Source organism: Triturus cristatus, chromosome 9, assembly GCF_964204655.1.
Source record: "Triturus cristatus chromosome 9, aTriCri1.1, whole genome shotgun sequence".
Lineage (NCBI taxonomy): Eukaryota > Metazoa > Chordata > Amphibia > Caudata > Salamandridae > Triturus > Triturus cristatus.
In genome coordinates, this window is record NC_140592.1 from 1096910648 (window position 1) to 1096926392 (window position 15745).

A 15745-nucleotide genomic window follows, 5' to 3' on the forward strand; every position below is an offset into this window, starting at 1 on the left:
TTCTTTGAAGCCAACTCTTTGTTGAATATAGTCTATGTGAGCTCTTGTGATGAATACATTCATGGACCGTTTTAAAGCCATTTGACACAACTACAAAAATTCCCCTTATTCTCATGTCTCTATAACAGTCTTAAACCTTAGAACCATTCTTCAAACACAAGTGCTAGTTACTTCATTCCATGGGATATATCATCCAAAAGGACAAAGCGTTTCCAACAGAAATGCTGTAAGTGGTATCATGGCATTACATATGGTCATGGCATTACATATGGTCATTGCAACATAGTGATCATGTATAGAGCTAATGCAGCTGACTGGTGATGAATTATAAGAAGGTGACATCAAAGTACATATAAATATATAGTCTGTAATATTTTCACTTCTACTACCAGCTTGGATGGTTTTAGAGTCAGAAGTAATGGAGCAATGAGGCCATCTCTGTGCAGCAAATCTAGGCTGAGGAGGTGGCTTTGAAAGTAGGCTTAATGGCAGGAAGAATAAGTTTGTTGGAGTTTGATGGGGTGGGTTCTGTTTTCCAGTGTTTAAGGTTTCTGTAGTTGAAAGCACCTGATCCTGGACGAACAACTTATGTTTTAGCTATGGCCAGCTGATTAAACGTAGCTGATAGTAGTGTTTGTGATAGAGCAGAAAATGAGCGATTTGGAAGAAGTAGGATTTGTTGGTGCTGCATACTGTTTAAATACCATGCTGGGGAGTTTGATTACTGGCCTGGTTTTAGCTGAAAGCTTGGTGATGTGAGGCAGTGAATATATGCAATGAGTAAGTTGGACAGTTTAGGTGTGCAATATAATAGACAATGAGTAGTGCAGTGTATGTATGTATTTAATGTATGTATGTATTTAATGCTTATTAAGCGCAACTGTCACCCGAAAGGGTATCCTGGCGCTGAGACCGTATCTAACCATCAGGTGAGGTGTATTACATTGCTCTTGGGAACAGGTAGGTCTTAAGATCCCTTTTGAAAAAGGGCAGATCTTGGCTACTCCTCAATGCCAGAGGTAAAGTATTCCATAATGTGGCGGCCGTTAAACTAAAAGCGCGGCCGGCCATCCTCACTCTATTAATCCTGGGAATCCTCACCAGGAACGCCGAGGAGGATCTCAGAGGTCTGGCAGCTTGATACCAAGAAAAAAGATTTTGGAGTGGTATTGGTCCTAGTCCATGCAGAGCTCTGAATACAAGGCATGAAGCCTTGAAGGCAATCCTCTGCTGGACCGGTAGCCAGTGCAGATCGGCTAGTGCTGCAGATGAAGAAGCAGAACGTGGCCGAGATAGAGCCAATTTAGCAGCCATGTTTGCTAAATAGGAGTCTCATGCATAAGTCCAGCTCACTCATGCCCAGGTAGCTAATCTGGACTTATTGGTGTGGGTCCATTTTCCAGATCTTGAGTGATCAGAGCAAGTTTGCAATAGTAGAGGAGGTGCTAAAGGAAGCTAGTCGTGTTAGTTAGATTTATTTGCTGATGTTTCTTAACCACCTCTCCTAGGTTATAGCTCCCACCACACCAATGTGTGGTCCCTGTGGGCTTCTGTACTGTAAACATTTATGGGTGATACTACTGCAGGAACAGAGGAGGAATAATCACCTCATTAAGATGTTCCATTCCTGCATGAGAAAAGACATAGAGGTCATGATGTTTATGGGGTCCAGAACAATTAGTTTGTTTATTTTACCATTAACATAGTCTCCCTGGATGTTTACTGTAAGAAGGCACTTTAAAATGAAACATTTGCAGAGCAGACATTTCTCTGAGATATTTGTAAGTTAATGTCATAACTTGCAGAAATCATACCATAATAAGCTGTGAATATGTTAATTTTTTATTAATTAAACTGGAGCAAGCCATAAAACGTACGTTTCTGTAACTTGTGTGATTTGCGGAGAGTGACTTATGTAAGTTAGATATTGTTTGAAGAGATGGGCCTTAAGTTGCAGCTGGAAGACGAGGAGTGGGGCAGGTTCTAAGACCAGGAGGTAGAGACTTCCAAGCTTTGGTGGCTGCAGATCTGAATTTGGTAGTTTTTAGAAGCAGGGTTTTGTGATGTCTTTGCCCTATTGAAGTGCTAGAGATGTTGAACAGATCAGCAAGATAGGGCACAATATTTTCATGGATGGACCTGTGGATTAAGTAGCAGATTTTGAATTGGGCGCTAGCCTAAATGGGTAGCCATTGTAAATAAGAGTAATGTGGTCACATTTGCTTGCAAATGGACTCACTTGAAAGCTGCACATAGTTTCACTTTGGGTGAGGCTAGTGGTGTTTGGTGGGCTCCTGCCAACAAGATATTTCCAAAATCAAGACTTGAGGTGACAAAGGGACATCTATTTTTAATCGATCTGGGGGAATCGGGTGACTGATTTTCTTCCAGGTGCGAGGATGGATGTTTGATGCCTTTGCCACCTAATTGGTATGGAAGGCATGTCAGAGGACAGGATCACGAGCAAGACTAGAGGATCTGTCTCTGTGTATTTGGGTTGGGAAAGATTCCTTACAGTTTTAGAATCCCAGAGCATGAGATCAAATTTGCTTTTGATGGTGGTAGGGCAGAGGAGAAATTCTGTTTGCCAACGTGAAACTTTTCTGGAGCCAGTTGAGCTACTGTTACAATGATGCCGCCATATTCAGAAGTAATCTTTTCCACAATCCAGAGTTTGGAAGTGATATGCTTTAGGAGGGTGTGAGGGATGAGTGTTTTTTAAAGAATGAGCAAGCCTCTTGATGGTGTGGGTGAGACTGAGTAAGGCTGGAAAATGGGACAGTGAATTTATCAGACCAATCAAATGTTGATGGTGGGTGAGGCAACATACCTACGTCTTTGAAGTTGTTGAATATGAGATCAGGTGTTTGGCATTTTGTGTGGGTCTGACGATAGACCATTTGCTGGGTGTCATTTGTCTAGGTTAGAATTTATACATCTTCAGAGTATTTGCTTTTTGAATCCTCCCAAGAAAAATGTTGGCGAAAATTATGACATTCATTGACCAGATTTCGGAATATATAACTGAATTTGGCAGTGCTCTTTGGTGGATGATGAATTATGTGTAAGCGGTGTTAAGAAATTGAGAAAAAGGTTAAGGCATTCAGATGGAATTCTGATTCTGATAATGCCATCTTGCTTTTGATGGGTATCCTATTAAATATTGCAAATACTCCTCCAGTGTTGTACTGTCAGTAGCCATAATAATTTTTAATCTTTGCGGTATGAGGAGGTCAAGCTTAGAGATTAAGCGCTCATTTAACAATGATTCTGAGAATAGAATGCAAGTTGTGATGAGGTTGAATATTGAGTATTTCATTGCAGTAAGGGTTGGCAGAACTGGCTTTTTAAAACGTGATTCAGAGGAAAATATTTGATGTGGGGTTCTTGGATTGATTGATTTTTGATGAGAATTACTTTGTTGGGATGGAAATGGACAAGTGTTGTGACTGCAGACACGTTTGTGGAGCTGTGGATAAAATGTGCTGCTTGAAAGATTTGACATAGACATAAGAGTTGGATGGAATTTGGTACCCAGTGAATAAGAGAAGAAAAAGACCAGTCTCTCTGGCAAGTACAAATCCCTCGGTGGATAAGTCTCTCAGTGCAAACACAGCAAACAAAATAAGAGGATGGGCGGAGTGCTGAAACATTTCAACCACTCACCCCCAGTCAAGAGATCTGGGTTGAATCCATTGTTCTTTTGTTCACTATGCCACCCAAGTTGGGACACATCCCTATGCAAATGAGTCTTGATCCTGCTCCTCATGGGAACAGTCAAGCCCAAACTGCCAAGCCAGGGCGTCCCTGGAGCAGAAACAAGCATCCTGGTGCCGGTATCAGCCTGGCTAGCTTGAATTCAGTGGTCCAATGTAGGGTGGCAAAGTGAGCAAAAGAGTGATGGATTAAACCCAGATCTCTTGACTGGGGAGTGTGTGGTTGAAAAGTTTAAGCACTCCGTCCATCATCTTGTGTTGTGTTTGCTAAGTCCCTTAGTGGACACTGTGAGGGTCCATCCTCCGTTCTTCAGCAGCTCCTGATGTCCATAAACCCAACAAAACTGACTTACCACTGGCAGAGAGGTTGCTCTGAGTAACTCTTAACATGCTTCCACAACTTCGCATACAGTGAGTTTAGTCATACAGGTCGAGGTAGGATTTGTCAATGAATAATGTTTTATCTTTATTAAAGTCACTGAACACTTGAGGGGAGTAAACTTGAAATTCCCAAATAAGTAGGATTGGTTTTGTTCAGTACGAGTTTATCTTTCTACGATTGGGTGCAAAGATGTGATGGCCATCTGGTCGTTATTGAATTATTTGAGGATGAAGTTCTAAACTTCTATACTTAAGGTTAATAGAATTTGAAAATTCGAATTGATTGTAGTTGTTCTGTTCAGTGTAGCTGTTCATAATCTGATTTTACTTTTAATTAATGCTGTATTTCTAGGGGATTGGATTACTTTATCCATTAGCTGGAATTAGATTGTTGGAGACTGCTCAAGAGGCCATTCAGAGCCTCAAAGCACCACAAAAAGAAAAAAAATAGGTCCCATTCAACGCCATCTTAGTTTTCTGAGCATCATTATGGCTCAAGCTCTTAAAGTATACCTGAATCCTCCTCTTTGTACCAGAAGCTGGTGTCCATTCTTGCTAAAATGAAGGGTATTTTGCCTTCTGATTCTACTAATCCCGCTTAATTTGATGTGTTGTCATGCCCAGCTGCAGCTGTTTCTGAACATGCCACTCTATAATCGTCTGCCACTCATTCAGCAGTTTCTGCCTTTGGGTTGGTGTGAGAAAGTGCCATCTTTCTTGCATGGTATGCCCCCACTTTTTGCTGAATTACTGAATGTACTTTGACTCGGTGCTTAATTTGGGCCGGTGCTTTCCGGTGCTCGGCTCCAGCACTTGATTAGTTTCCGGTGCTCAGCACCAGCACTTAACTATCATCACCACACTTATGACACTCTGCCACATGGTGGCGCTGCTCATCTAATTTAGAGATGAGCAGAACATCGTTCGTTTATGAACACAAAATACATTAAAAAATACGAATTCCTGCCTCTCCAGCCATTTCTTTAGCTCTGGGGACCAGGAATAATCTGAACTGTCGCGCTTGAAGGTGAAAGAGCTGGTTAGCAGTTGTTTTGGTACCGTTATTGGCAGTGATGACAGGCAAACGGTGGCGCAAGGTGTAGTGGCCTCCTGGTTAGAACCCCGGCACTTATTATTTTACAATCTAAGCACTGCTTAAACTGAGTGTGCCCTGGGCTCCTGCCAATCAGGTGCCCAGGGCCTATGTTCCTTCCCTAAAAACTGTGCTGAAACCTAAAACCCAAATTGGCAAGCCCTGGCCACATGTCAGCCACTGGTAAATGGTACACTAGGTACCCAGGGGCCTTGTGACCAGGGAAGGCCTCTAAGGGCTGCAGCACTTATTGTGCCACCCTTAAAGGCCCTGTACCCTGACACAAACACACTGCCCTTGCAGGCTGAGTGTCTGGGTATAGAACAAAACAGAGAGTCGACATGGCACACATCCCTGTGGGCCATGCCCACAACAATACACTGCCCTGGCATACATGAGCCACCCCTCTAGCTGGGTGCCCTATGCCAGTAGTGTGGGTATAGGAGCATGAGCCCTGTGCCCCTACAGTACCCAGGTCCATTCCTGGGCACTGTAAGTGCAGTGCTGCCATTTAAGAGTATATGGTGCTGGAGATGGTCAACACGAACTCCCCAGCACCATGATGGCTCCACTGAAGACTGAGAAGTTTGGTATCGAACTTCTCAGCACATTAAACCTGCACTGATGCCAGTGCAGGTTTTAATGTACAATGCACGACAGAGGGCATCTTAGAGATGCCCCCTGAACCTAACCTACAATCCACGTCTGGTCTGAGGGACTGCCTAGGCTGCCACACAGAAGACATGTTGCTGGACCCCTGGGTAGAGAGCCATCCGCTCTCCTGGGCCTGCAACAATGCACATCCTGGGCGAGGTGCTAGGTCTCCTCCCCCAGGATTGGCAGGGGAAGCTTCAAAGGCATGCCGCCTTTGTGAGCTACTCCAGGCCACTTGCTGTACTCAGCAACTGGCCCCTACCGGTTCTTAACCCCCACTCTGGCGGGAAGACTGTCCGGAAACCCCAAGGAAGGACAGGGGGTGTGCCAGCCTCTGCCAACCCTACCCCTCAGGTGGGGGAGGCGGGGTGAAACACATCTCCGGGCTCTTGCCATCTTGAAGATGGGGAGCCCTGCCCAATCAGGACTAGGCCACTGCCCCCCTCCCACAGGAGAGTGGCAGAATAGGGGGTGTACCTACCCCAGGGCAGGGACCCAGTGGTCCCTGCCCTTTACCTACCTGTAATGCCCCTAAATTTAGTATTTAGGGGCACCCTGACCCTTCCTTCCTTAGATCCAGATTCCAAAACAGCAAAGAAGATCAAGAAGAAAGAAGACCTGCCGTGCAGCTGCTAACAAGAGGAAGACACCAACTGCTTTGGCCCCAGCCCTACCGGCCTGTCGACCCTCGAACCTGCTCCTGCTAAATCCCGGCATCTCCCGTGGCCAGCAACCTCACAAACCCCAGAGGACCTGGCTACCTTGTGACTTTGAGCATCTGGGACTCTCAAGAGCAGTGGCACTGCTCAAAGCAAGTAACTGACCCCTGGCATCAGCCAGGAACCCTGCATTCTCTGCACCCGCCAGGCCTGGCCTGTGCTGGAGTGGACAAAGACCACGAGGACGTCCCCGGAGACTGTGACCCCGAATCCGGCGCCCAAGGACCCACCTTGACGCTCCTGACGACGCCTGCAGCCTCAGAACTAGGGACCCCCCCAACCGCGATCAACAGAGGGTAAGATTTCCCGACACCAAACGGCACCCCGCGGCCCCTTGTGCCCAACTCCTTGGTACCTACCTATCCTCCAACTACCCAACTTACCTCTCGAAGTGGTGGTCACACCTAAAGAATCTTCGTCCCCGAGCTTGCAGCCTTTGTTCGTTCTTGAGCTTCTCCATTGCAATCCATTGAGCGCTCGATGACTCTAAAGCACCCTGCACCAAGCCGCCCGAGTGGCCCTGGCAGTGTAACTTCTACTCTAACCTACTTCCCCATTTGCCCTGAGCAAGTGACCAGGAGCCCAGCTCCCACAGCTCCCCGTGTTTGGTGGCTGCTAGCCAGCAGCCACCAACCACGGGCCCCCTGCCTCCCGTAGGATAACATTGGGCCTACCTCACTCGGCTGCCCCTGAGCCGCTGAGGCTGTAACAGCTGTACTTACCTTACCCTGGGAGACCCTGAGTCTATGCCCAGCACCTTAACTCTGCCAGTTGAGTACTTACCCAAAAGCCGATAACTTACTTTTCTTCCATAGGGTAACATTGGCTGGTTTCACTTGAAAATTCTTCTAAGTGTGGAGTTTCTAAACTTTAAAATATTCACCTAAAATCAACCGAGTAACGAATCGAAAAAACTCACCTGCTATTAGGAAAGATCCCAGTGCTGGATCTTGGTGCCCAGCACTGACCCTGAAAAGAAATTACAAGCATACTTACCGCTAACTCAATTTTCTCAAATGGGAAAATATTGACTGTTCTTCTGTGAAATTTCTTCTAAGTGTTGATTTTTGCAAACTACAAATATTCTTTAAAAATCGTACCAACTGTGAAAACATAATTACTTACCTGTTTTAGATAGATGTCCCAGCACGGAGCCTAGGAGCCCAGCACTGGATTACAAAAGTAACGAGAACCTACTTTACCTGCAATTTGAATTTCCTTCCATAGGTTAACATTGCCTAGTTTTTTCTGAAAACGTTTCTAAGTGTCGATTTTGCAAACTTACAAATATTCAATAAAAATCGCCTGTATAACCTAAACGCATTCTCTCAACTGCTTACAGGTGGTACACTAGTGCTGGATCCAGGATCCAACACTGAGCTAGAAAAAGTGACAATAACCCCACTTACCTGCTAAGTGAATTTCCTCCCCTAGGATAACATTGGTGATTTCATTAGAAAAAGTTTCGAAGTGTCAACTTTTAAAATACCAAAATATTGCTTAAAAATCACAACAGTAACTAAATCGTATTTACTCACCTGTTTCGTGGAACTGTCCCAGGACTGAATCTAGGATTTAGTCCTGGAGTTAGAAAAGTAATCCTAAAAATAATTAATTGCATTTAACTTGAAATTCCCATTGAGCTCAATGTATTATTGTGTTTGAAATTGTGTTGCCTATTGCAACAAACTGTAACTATTGCATTCAAAAGTCAATTGCCTTTTGCAAAGTATTTAACTAAAGCATCTCATTCTGAGAAAGTACAGTTTGATACCTATTGTTGGTTCTAAAATAAAACAACCATATATTTTTATATACAAACCATTGGCCTAGAGTTCAGTTCTTGAGTGTGTGAGACCAATTGCTGACTGAGTGTGTACAACAAATGCTTTACACTGAGCTATGATACTGCCTTACTGCTCGACCAAGCTACCACTTTAGAGAGTAAGGTTATATCTAACTTTAGCCTCTGCCAAACCTCTGGGGACTGTGGACTCTGTATACACTGTACCTATTTGGGAACAGTATATACAGAGGCACTTTCCTACAGTTGGTGCCATCCTTGACCATAATCCTAGCATCTCTGAGTCTCTCTTCACCTCTGATGCTGATGGGGAGCCTAGTGCTTTGCAACAGCCCCAACTGCATTGGCCTTTAGGGCAGCAGAGATCTCTATGGCTAAATCAGTTTATTGTTATAGGTAAAACCCATCTCCCAGAAGGCGAGTCCGAATTAGAAACTTTGTTCTCATTTTTGAGCAGTGATGCAGATTTGTTTTCAGAATTACATATATCCACATACAGCACTGTTTACCCAGAAGCGATGTTTCACAGGTGCCATTAACTTGGCTTGAAATTCTTTACTCCTAAGTAGCAATCTTCAGCCTTCCTAGCTTCTTCTTGAAAAATACCTAATATGAGCTTTTTCTGTGTCTCTGTCTTTCTTACAATTGACTTGGATCTCTTGCCCCATTGTATTTTCTTGGATTATTTGGCATGTATCTCCCGGTTCTGTGTTTCTGAGTTGTTACATGATAGAGTTGTAAGTAAAGCACCCAATAAACTTGTGTTCTGGGAGCACTATACAAATGTATTGATTAAAGTCATCTTGACACTGGCCTTAAATTCTCATTTCCATGCCTGAATTACATTTTCCATTACCATTTTGTTTGCGTATCTGGTTACTTGAGAGCACGTTGGTGGGGTGAGAAAAGCTGAAAGGAGAATAATCTACTGAGATAAATATCACAGTACTTCGGGAGGTACTCTAGAGTATGTTTATGAGCAGGGGGCTCAGACCAAAAGTCTTGCCAACGAGGTGTGTCGTCAGGTTTGTCTCTAATGTCTGGGTTTGTTGCACACCTCCCAAGTCTTGCATAGACTACACCAGAATCAATCCAAAGGTGATCAGTGACAGCAAAGCCAAGCTCTACGTCGTGAACCATTGTCGAAAGGCATGTATAGGCTGGTCTCGGTTGGGGACGCAAATCCATTGTCTCTCTCAGAGCTGTTGTCTGGAAATGTGCTCTTCACAGTCAAAATCGTCCGGTAACTCAAAATCACACGAAACAACACGAGTCCAAGCAAGACCTGCATTCTCCTGCCACTCTCGACTTTAGTCTTTTGAGGGGACATATCCCTTGCAAGTTGAAGGAGCGATCTCCAGATCTGCATCAGAATACGCTGAAAGTAATTAACTGCCCGTTGGATCGCAGGGGTAGTGGTTATATTTGGCTCTGACTTCACTACCATAGTGGTATGGAGGCATTTTGGAGCCGCATGACGCCTCCTGAGGGAATTGCTGGAAAAATATTCTCCTGTTCCAGTCTTCCGCCTGGCGTATTCACAAAGTGAGGTATCCGAATCGGGATAGACTATCCACCAGAAAGGGCATTACCGAAGGTAAGTAACTTGTTCTTTGGTGTGATCACAGCTCCTCAGCCCTAAAAGGAATTTCATTGGAATACAAAAGTTTATTCCATAACCTTCCTCTAGCAACACTGGGGATTCACAAGTTTGATTATGTAGAGATGTTACAACTTCAAAGTTGCAATATAGTTGTTAGTGTAATACTATCAATCTCCCTACCAAAATATATAAGGATGGCTATTGACACAAGCAGCATACATTTATGGTAACAGTATTAGAATTTCTAGTTACATGCAGTATTCATGATGTGACCCCCAAAATAATTTGTAACTAAACGTCTATGTTATTTTTAGGGACTGCAGATGGCTCTTTAAAATCTGATTGTGAAGTCACTGATAATAGTGTACAAGCACCGCAACTGCCACGCAAGAAAGAAAAAAAAGATTTCCCGGTATGTATTGTTCACTATAAATTTGTATTGATGCAGCTAGATGCACTCTTCCTTGGCAAGTGATGCTTGTGATAGTGGTGGACAATTAGAGTATTGGGTTAAAAAAAGCCATAACATGTAAATACTATTGTACTATTTAAGTAATCACTATACTTTATCTGTTACTTACTAAGCAATGCATTTCTGATGTTCACGTCACACAGTTATTATCTTCTTTGGCACATACCATTTGTTTGCTATATGTTGCATTAAATATTTCCCCCAGTGTTTGTGCTATTGATATGTTTATTTATGTTGCCTTCTGACATCACAAAAGTCTTTACTGCTCAAGAGATTTACAGAGAACTCCTGATCTTCAGCAGAAGACCTACTACTTTTCTTTCCAATAAGTCAGTTAGCCTGTACCTTGTTCACTCTCTAAGAGACCTTATTGCTTGGACTCTGAATTGAGGGATAAGGCACATTTTGGTCATACTGTTCTCCAGACGTTACCAGTTTGATTGTTTACTTTTTCTCCTGAGACCCAGCCTATATTTTCTGTGAAGTTTTTATATAGTATGCATATAGACAAATTAATGTACTTCTGGAGAACAAGTCACTCATTCCAACTTTTTATCTCATGGATTTCCAAAAATTACTCTTTTCTCCCCCCGGCCCCCTTCTACTTATTTTAAGTACCATAGTTCTCCCCTTGGAATTTGGTAATTACTTTTCAGATTGCTCCTTTTTGTGCCTATGTCGTTTGGGGTGTTTAGACTGAACTCTATTAATGAGGCAGGCAGTGCCTTTGTCTGCCTGTATACCTGTTCATCGACTAAGGTTAGATGGCTCTTTCTGTCTGTCTGAATTGTCTAGAACCACTCTTGTGTATGGGGATATGTAGAAAGATGGAGGAGCCATTTGAAAAATGTATTCATTTTCAAAAAGGATGTCTAAACAGATATGCTGTGCATACTCCTTCCTGTCATCAAGTGTTAGGTTTGGATGTTGGCATATTGTTTTTCTTCAAAGCTGTTTTTCTAGTCTCAAGGTGTGTGGTGACACCTCCCCTAGCGGACAATCTGCCTGGGCACCGACTTCATTTTAGGTTGTTTTTTTCTGCCTTTAGATTCGAGTGTACATAGGGATAATCGTGTTTCTCTTCCAGGGAATCCTCATCGATAGTTATAAGAACTGGATAGTTCAGCCCATGAACAGGACCAGGGAGCTCTTAGAAAATGTATATATAAATAATATAAAAAAATATTTACACTCACAGCAATTGCAGCCTATAAACAGGCTAAGAAGTCCAAATGTTATTTTCATTAAAAAAAATAAAACATTTGCTTCCATACAAGTCACCATGGACTATAGGTGAATATAGAAAACCTTCCACAAACTTTCTTTAAAAGGAAAAGGTTGTGAAGGATAGAATTATCCAATAGGATGCAAGTAATACGTTCAACTAAAGCAGTTGGTATTCTTCCCTCACAATACCCTCCGTATCCCATCATGTCTCCCAGATGACAGTTAGGGCAGTTCACTTTTTTCAGCTTCTGGGAACAGGATCCTAAGGCACTGAGCTCTGCCTTTTTAAAGAAATATTCAGAGAAAAGCTTTATTAAAACGTGGTTTCAGGTTTTTATGCAACATCCTCTAGCATTAGAGTAGTTTAACACCTTTTTTCTGCCTAAAAGAGGTGATTTTTTGTCAGAATGCCTTCACTTTTTGTGAAGTGCCCTTCCTATGGAAAAAAATGGCTCCAACAGAACCACACAGGGTTTGTATCCACTGCCTTCCAGAAGATCGCTATCTGCATGTTCTACAGGAAAAACAGAAGAAGAATGCTGGTCCCTTAAGAAGCCATGGTATAGGTCACTCTGCCACCAGAGAGCTTCCCTCCTGCTCCGAGGACTCCCCGAGAGGCAGATCCACGGACAGAAGGCATCATGAGGAGAGAGATCATTCCAGATTGGTGTCCAGGATCTTGATTTCAAGGAACTTGCCTACCTGTTTACCGTCAACAGGTACTCCATCGAAGTCAACATCAAGGAACCAAAGTCGATCGATGTCAAGGCAGGTGTCCATATTGAGTACCCCTCCATCAACGACAGCACCAAGGTTGACGTTGAAGCACACACCTCAGCGACACTGCCACCAGCGTCGAAGGCTTCACTGTCACATCGGTCTCAGTCACTACCAACATCTGTGATGTCAAGATCTTGATCTCCATCATTCCATTTGTCACCAAGATGGTTGCAAGACTTAAATAAATGGAGAAGGAGTTCTCCTGGTTTGGGTTGTTCTCAAACATATTTGTCAGCAAAGAACACTGCAGAGAACATCTTGCTGTCTCCTGGTGCTGGGGCTACAAAATTGAACATCACAATACCCACCACGACTATGTCGACTTAAGTCATCTTTGAGGTTTTACACCAAAGAACCTCTTATAGACCTCTTCTGCCTTTGGTTACAGGTCTTTTAGAGCAGCAATGCAGCTGTTTCTGATGCCTGAATCATTTAGGTCCATTCTTTCCAGATTTCTAAAGAATTACAATCCACCGGATTAGGACCATTTGTTTTTTTTTTTTTTTTTAAAGAGAAGATCCTATGCCCGATTCAGTGATTGTAGCTGCAGCTAAAAAAAAATCACATACTGTTACTGCTACTGCCCCAAAAAAGAAAGCAAAATATTGGACTCATTGGGCAGAAAAATTTGTGGAACATCTGCAGCAATCATGAAGGCAGCAAGTGCGAAACTTTTTTGAGACGATATGATCATTCCCTGTGGGACTCTTTACAAAAAATACTTTGATAAACTCTCCAAGGTAGACAGTCAAGACTTCTAAGATGTCCTTAATGAGGGAATACTAGTCTCAAATCCAGTCATTGGGGCAGTAGCAGATACGTCCGACCTGGCAGCGCATGGGTACTGCCATGGCATCTCCACGAGATGCAACTCTTGGCTGAGACTGACCGGCCTAAAACCGGAAGTGCAACAGAGGATTGCTAATTTATCATTCTCAGGATCAACATTATCTGGCGCACATATGGATGATGAAATGTCAAGAATGAAGTCTGAAATGGACACTCTAAAAGCAGTAGACCTGGAAAAAAAGGAAGAAGTTCAAAATGTGGTACAGGCCTTATGGCAGGTGTTAACTTCCCTCAGAGGGTTCAAACCCCTCATTGGTTGCACCAACAGCAGCAACAACATAGGCAACCGTACCACCACAGGCAATCATCTTGTGTGAAAGGAGCTCTCCAACAACATCAAACCGCACCTGCAGGAAAACCTCCAGCAAAACAATGATTTCCTCCTTCCCTGTTGAATACTCCAGTAGGAGGAAATGTGAGCAATTATTTTCAAAAGTGGCACCAAAAAATACTTTTCAGATCCTCTCTTTCTTCAATACACCATTGAGCTATCAGAGCATTGCGAAAGGAGGTCAACACATTGATGCTGAAGAATGCAGTGGAGGACGTTCTGCACTATCAAAAAGGATTGGGAGTTTACTCCTGGTACTTTCTGGTTCAGAAGAAAGGACCCAAACAAGAATTCAGACCCATACTAGACTAAAGAAATTTCAACAAATTTATAAAAAAAGGAAAAGTTCAGGATGCTTACATTACACCTGATAAATCCCCATTTACAATAAGGAGACTGGATGTGTTGAAGACCTACAAGATGCCTATTTCCACATACTAATCGTACATAAACATCAGAAAAATGTACAATTCATAGTAGGCTAAAAACCTCTTCAGTTCACAGTTCTACCATTTTGGTAAATGTTATTTGTCTACCCCTATCTAGACGATTGGTTAATAGAGAGTCCATCCACAGAAACAACTCTAGAGCATTTCTAAATATGTCTGGACACGTTCTCACGAATAGGTCTTCAAGTCAACCTAAACAAATTAATAGTACATCCGGTCCAAAAGATACACTATCTAAAGTGCTATTCTGGATACCCAATCCACAAAAATGTATCCTTCGGCTGAGAGACTACCATCAAGCCACCTGAAATGTCTCACTCTGTTACGAACTAGGGTCAGTGGCATCTTGCATATTCATAGTTCACCATGCCAGACTTCACATGAGACTACAACATTGTCTCGAAGATCAGTGGAAAGCTGACGTCTCACAGCTGGGAACAGAAACTAACTCTATCACAGTCTAAACTCCAGTCTGTCCCATAGTGGAACAAGTCTAAAAATCTAAACTTGGGAATCCCTTCCATAGTGATTTCCCAACAAAAACTCTTGTCACAGATGCTTCCCTCCATGGATGGGGTGCTCACGTGGGTCATTTACAGACTTCAGGAGTGTGGTCTGACAAAGAAGCGTCTTACAATAGCAATCCCTTAGAACTGAGAGCTGTCCACCTATGATGGAAGTACTTTCTTCCTGCAGTAATGACAAACTCCCTGTTGGTTCAGACAGACGATGCCAGAGCAATGCATTACCTGAACAAACGGGGATGAACACACTCCAGACCTCTGTCCCTCTAATCACGAACCATATGAAAATGGGTCATAGCGAGGACCCGAACAGTTACAGCAGCTCACTTCCAGGTGTTCAAAATACAGAATCCGATTCTCTCAGTCGTATTACTCAAGGCTAGTCCCTAATAGACTTGTTTGCCAATGCAAAAAACAAAAAATGCGAAGACTGCGCCTCCAGATTTTGCCAACCAGGGTCGAAGGGGAAATCCTTTTTGATCAACTGGTCAAGGGCATTGTTCTGTGCTTTTCCACTGATCCCTCTTATTCCAGGAGTCTTGATCAAGCTGTACAAATCGAAGACCAGAATGACACTAATAGCATCAGAATGGCCTCTCAATGGTGGTTCACGGACCTTCTTCACCTCTCCCACAGCCCACACAAGAGGTTGCCCTGCAGACAAGATCTCTGTAAAAGGTAGTTATGTCCACGCTGTAGTTGAATTTCAAACATAACTAGGGTCTTTAATTAGAGCACCCCAACAGGTACAGTCGGGTCCAGGTTCCAAAAGAAACTGCCAAACACAGACAGAAGCCCAGAATCATGACACACTAAGAATTCTCTACATTATAAAGAAAGGTACTCACACAAACTGTAAAAGAAAAATAAGCATCGACAACTACAAAGGAGACATATTGTAAATATCACACACTTGTTTACACTGGGACACTCTGCTTGAGTAGCTGAGCGCTTAACAAAACCCCGTTTAACATAACATAACATAACAAGTTGGGAGGTCAGATTCTCCACCCTTATCTTCCATCGCTACGATTTACTGCTTGGCTCCTGATTTCCTTCAATTTGGCTATCTAAAGCTACCACAAGACTGTATGAACATTTTGAGAGAGTCTAAGTAACCTTCCACAAGAAAATCCTATGCTT

General features: G+C 43.1%; 1 protein-coding gene across 2 annotated transcripts in view; it reads left to right on the plus strand.

Moving 5' to 3' along the window:
* MAP4K5 (mitogen-activated protein kinase kinase kinase kinase 5) overlaps window positions 1-15745 on the plus strand; it is a 525125-nt gene that overhangs the window by 306892 nt on the left and 202488 nt on the right. For both annotated transcript variants that reach the window (XM_085626992.1, XM_085626993.1), the window contains one exon: window positions 10285-10382. In XM_085626992.1, coding sequence (XP_085483118.1) covers window positions 10285-10382 — 98 coding nt within the window. The remainder of the gene's footprint in view (window positions 1-10284; window positions 10383-15745) is intronic.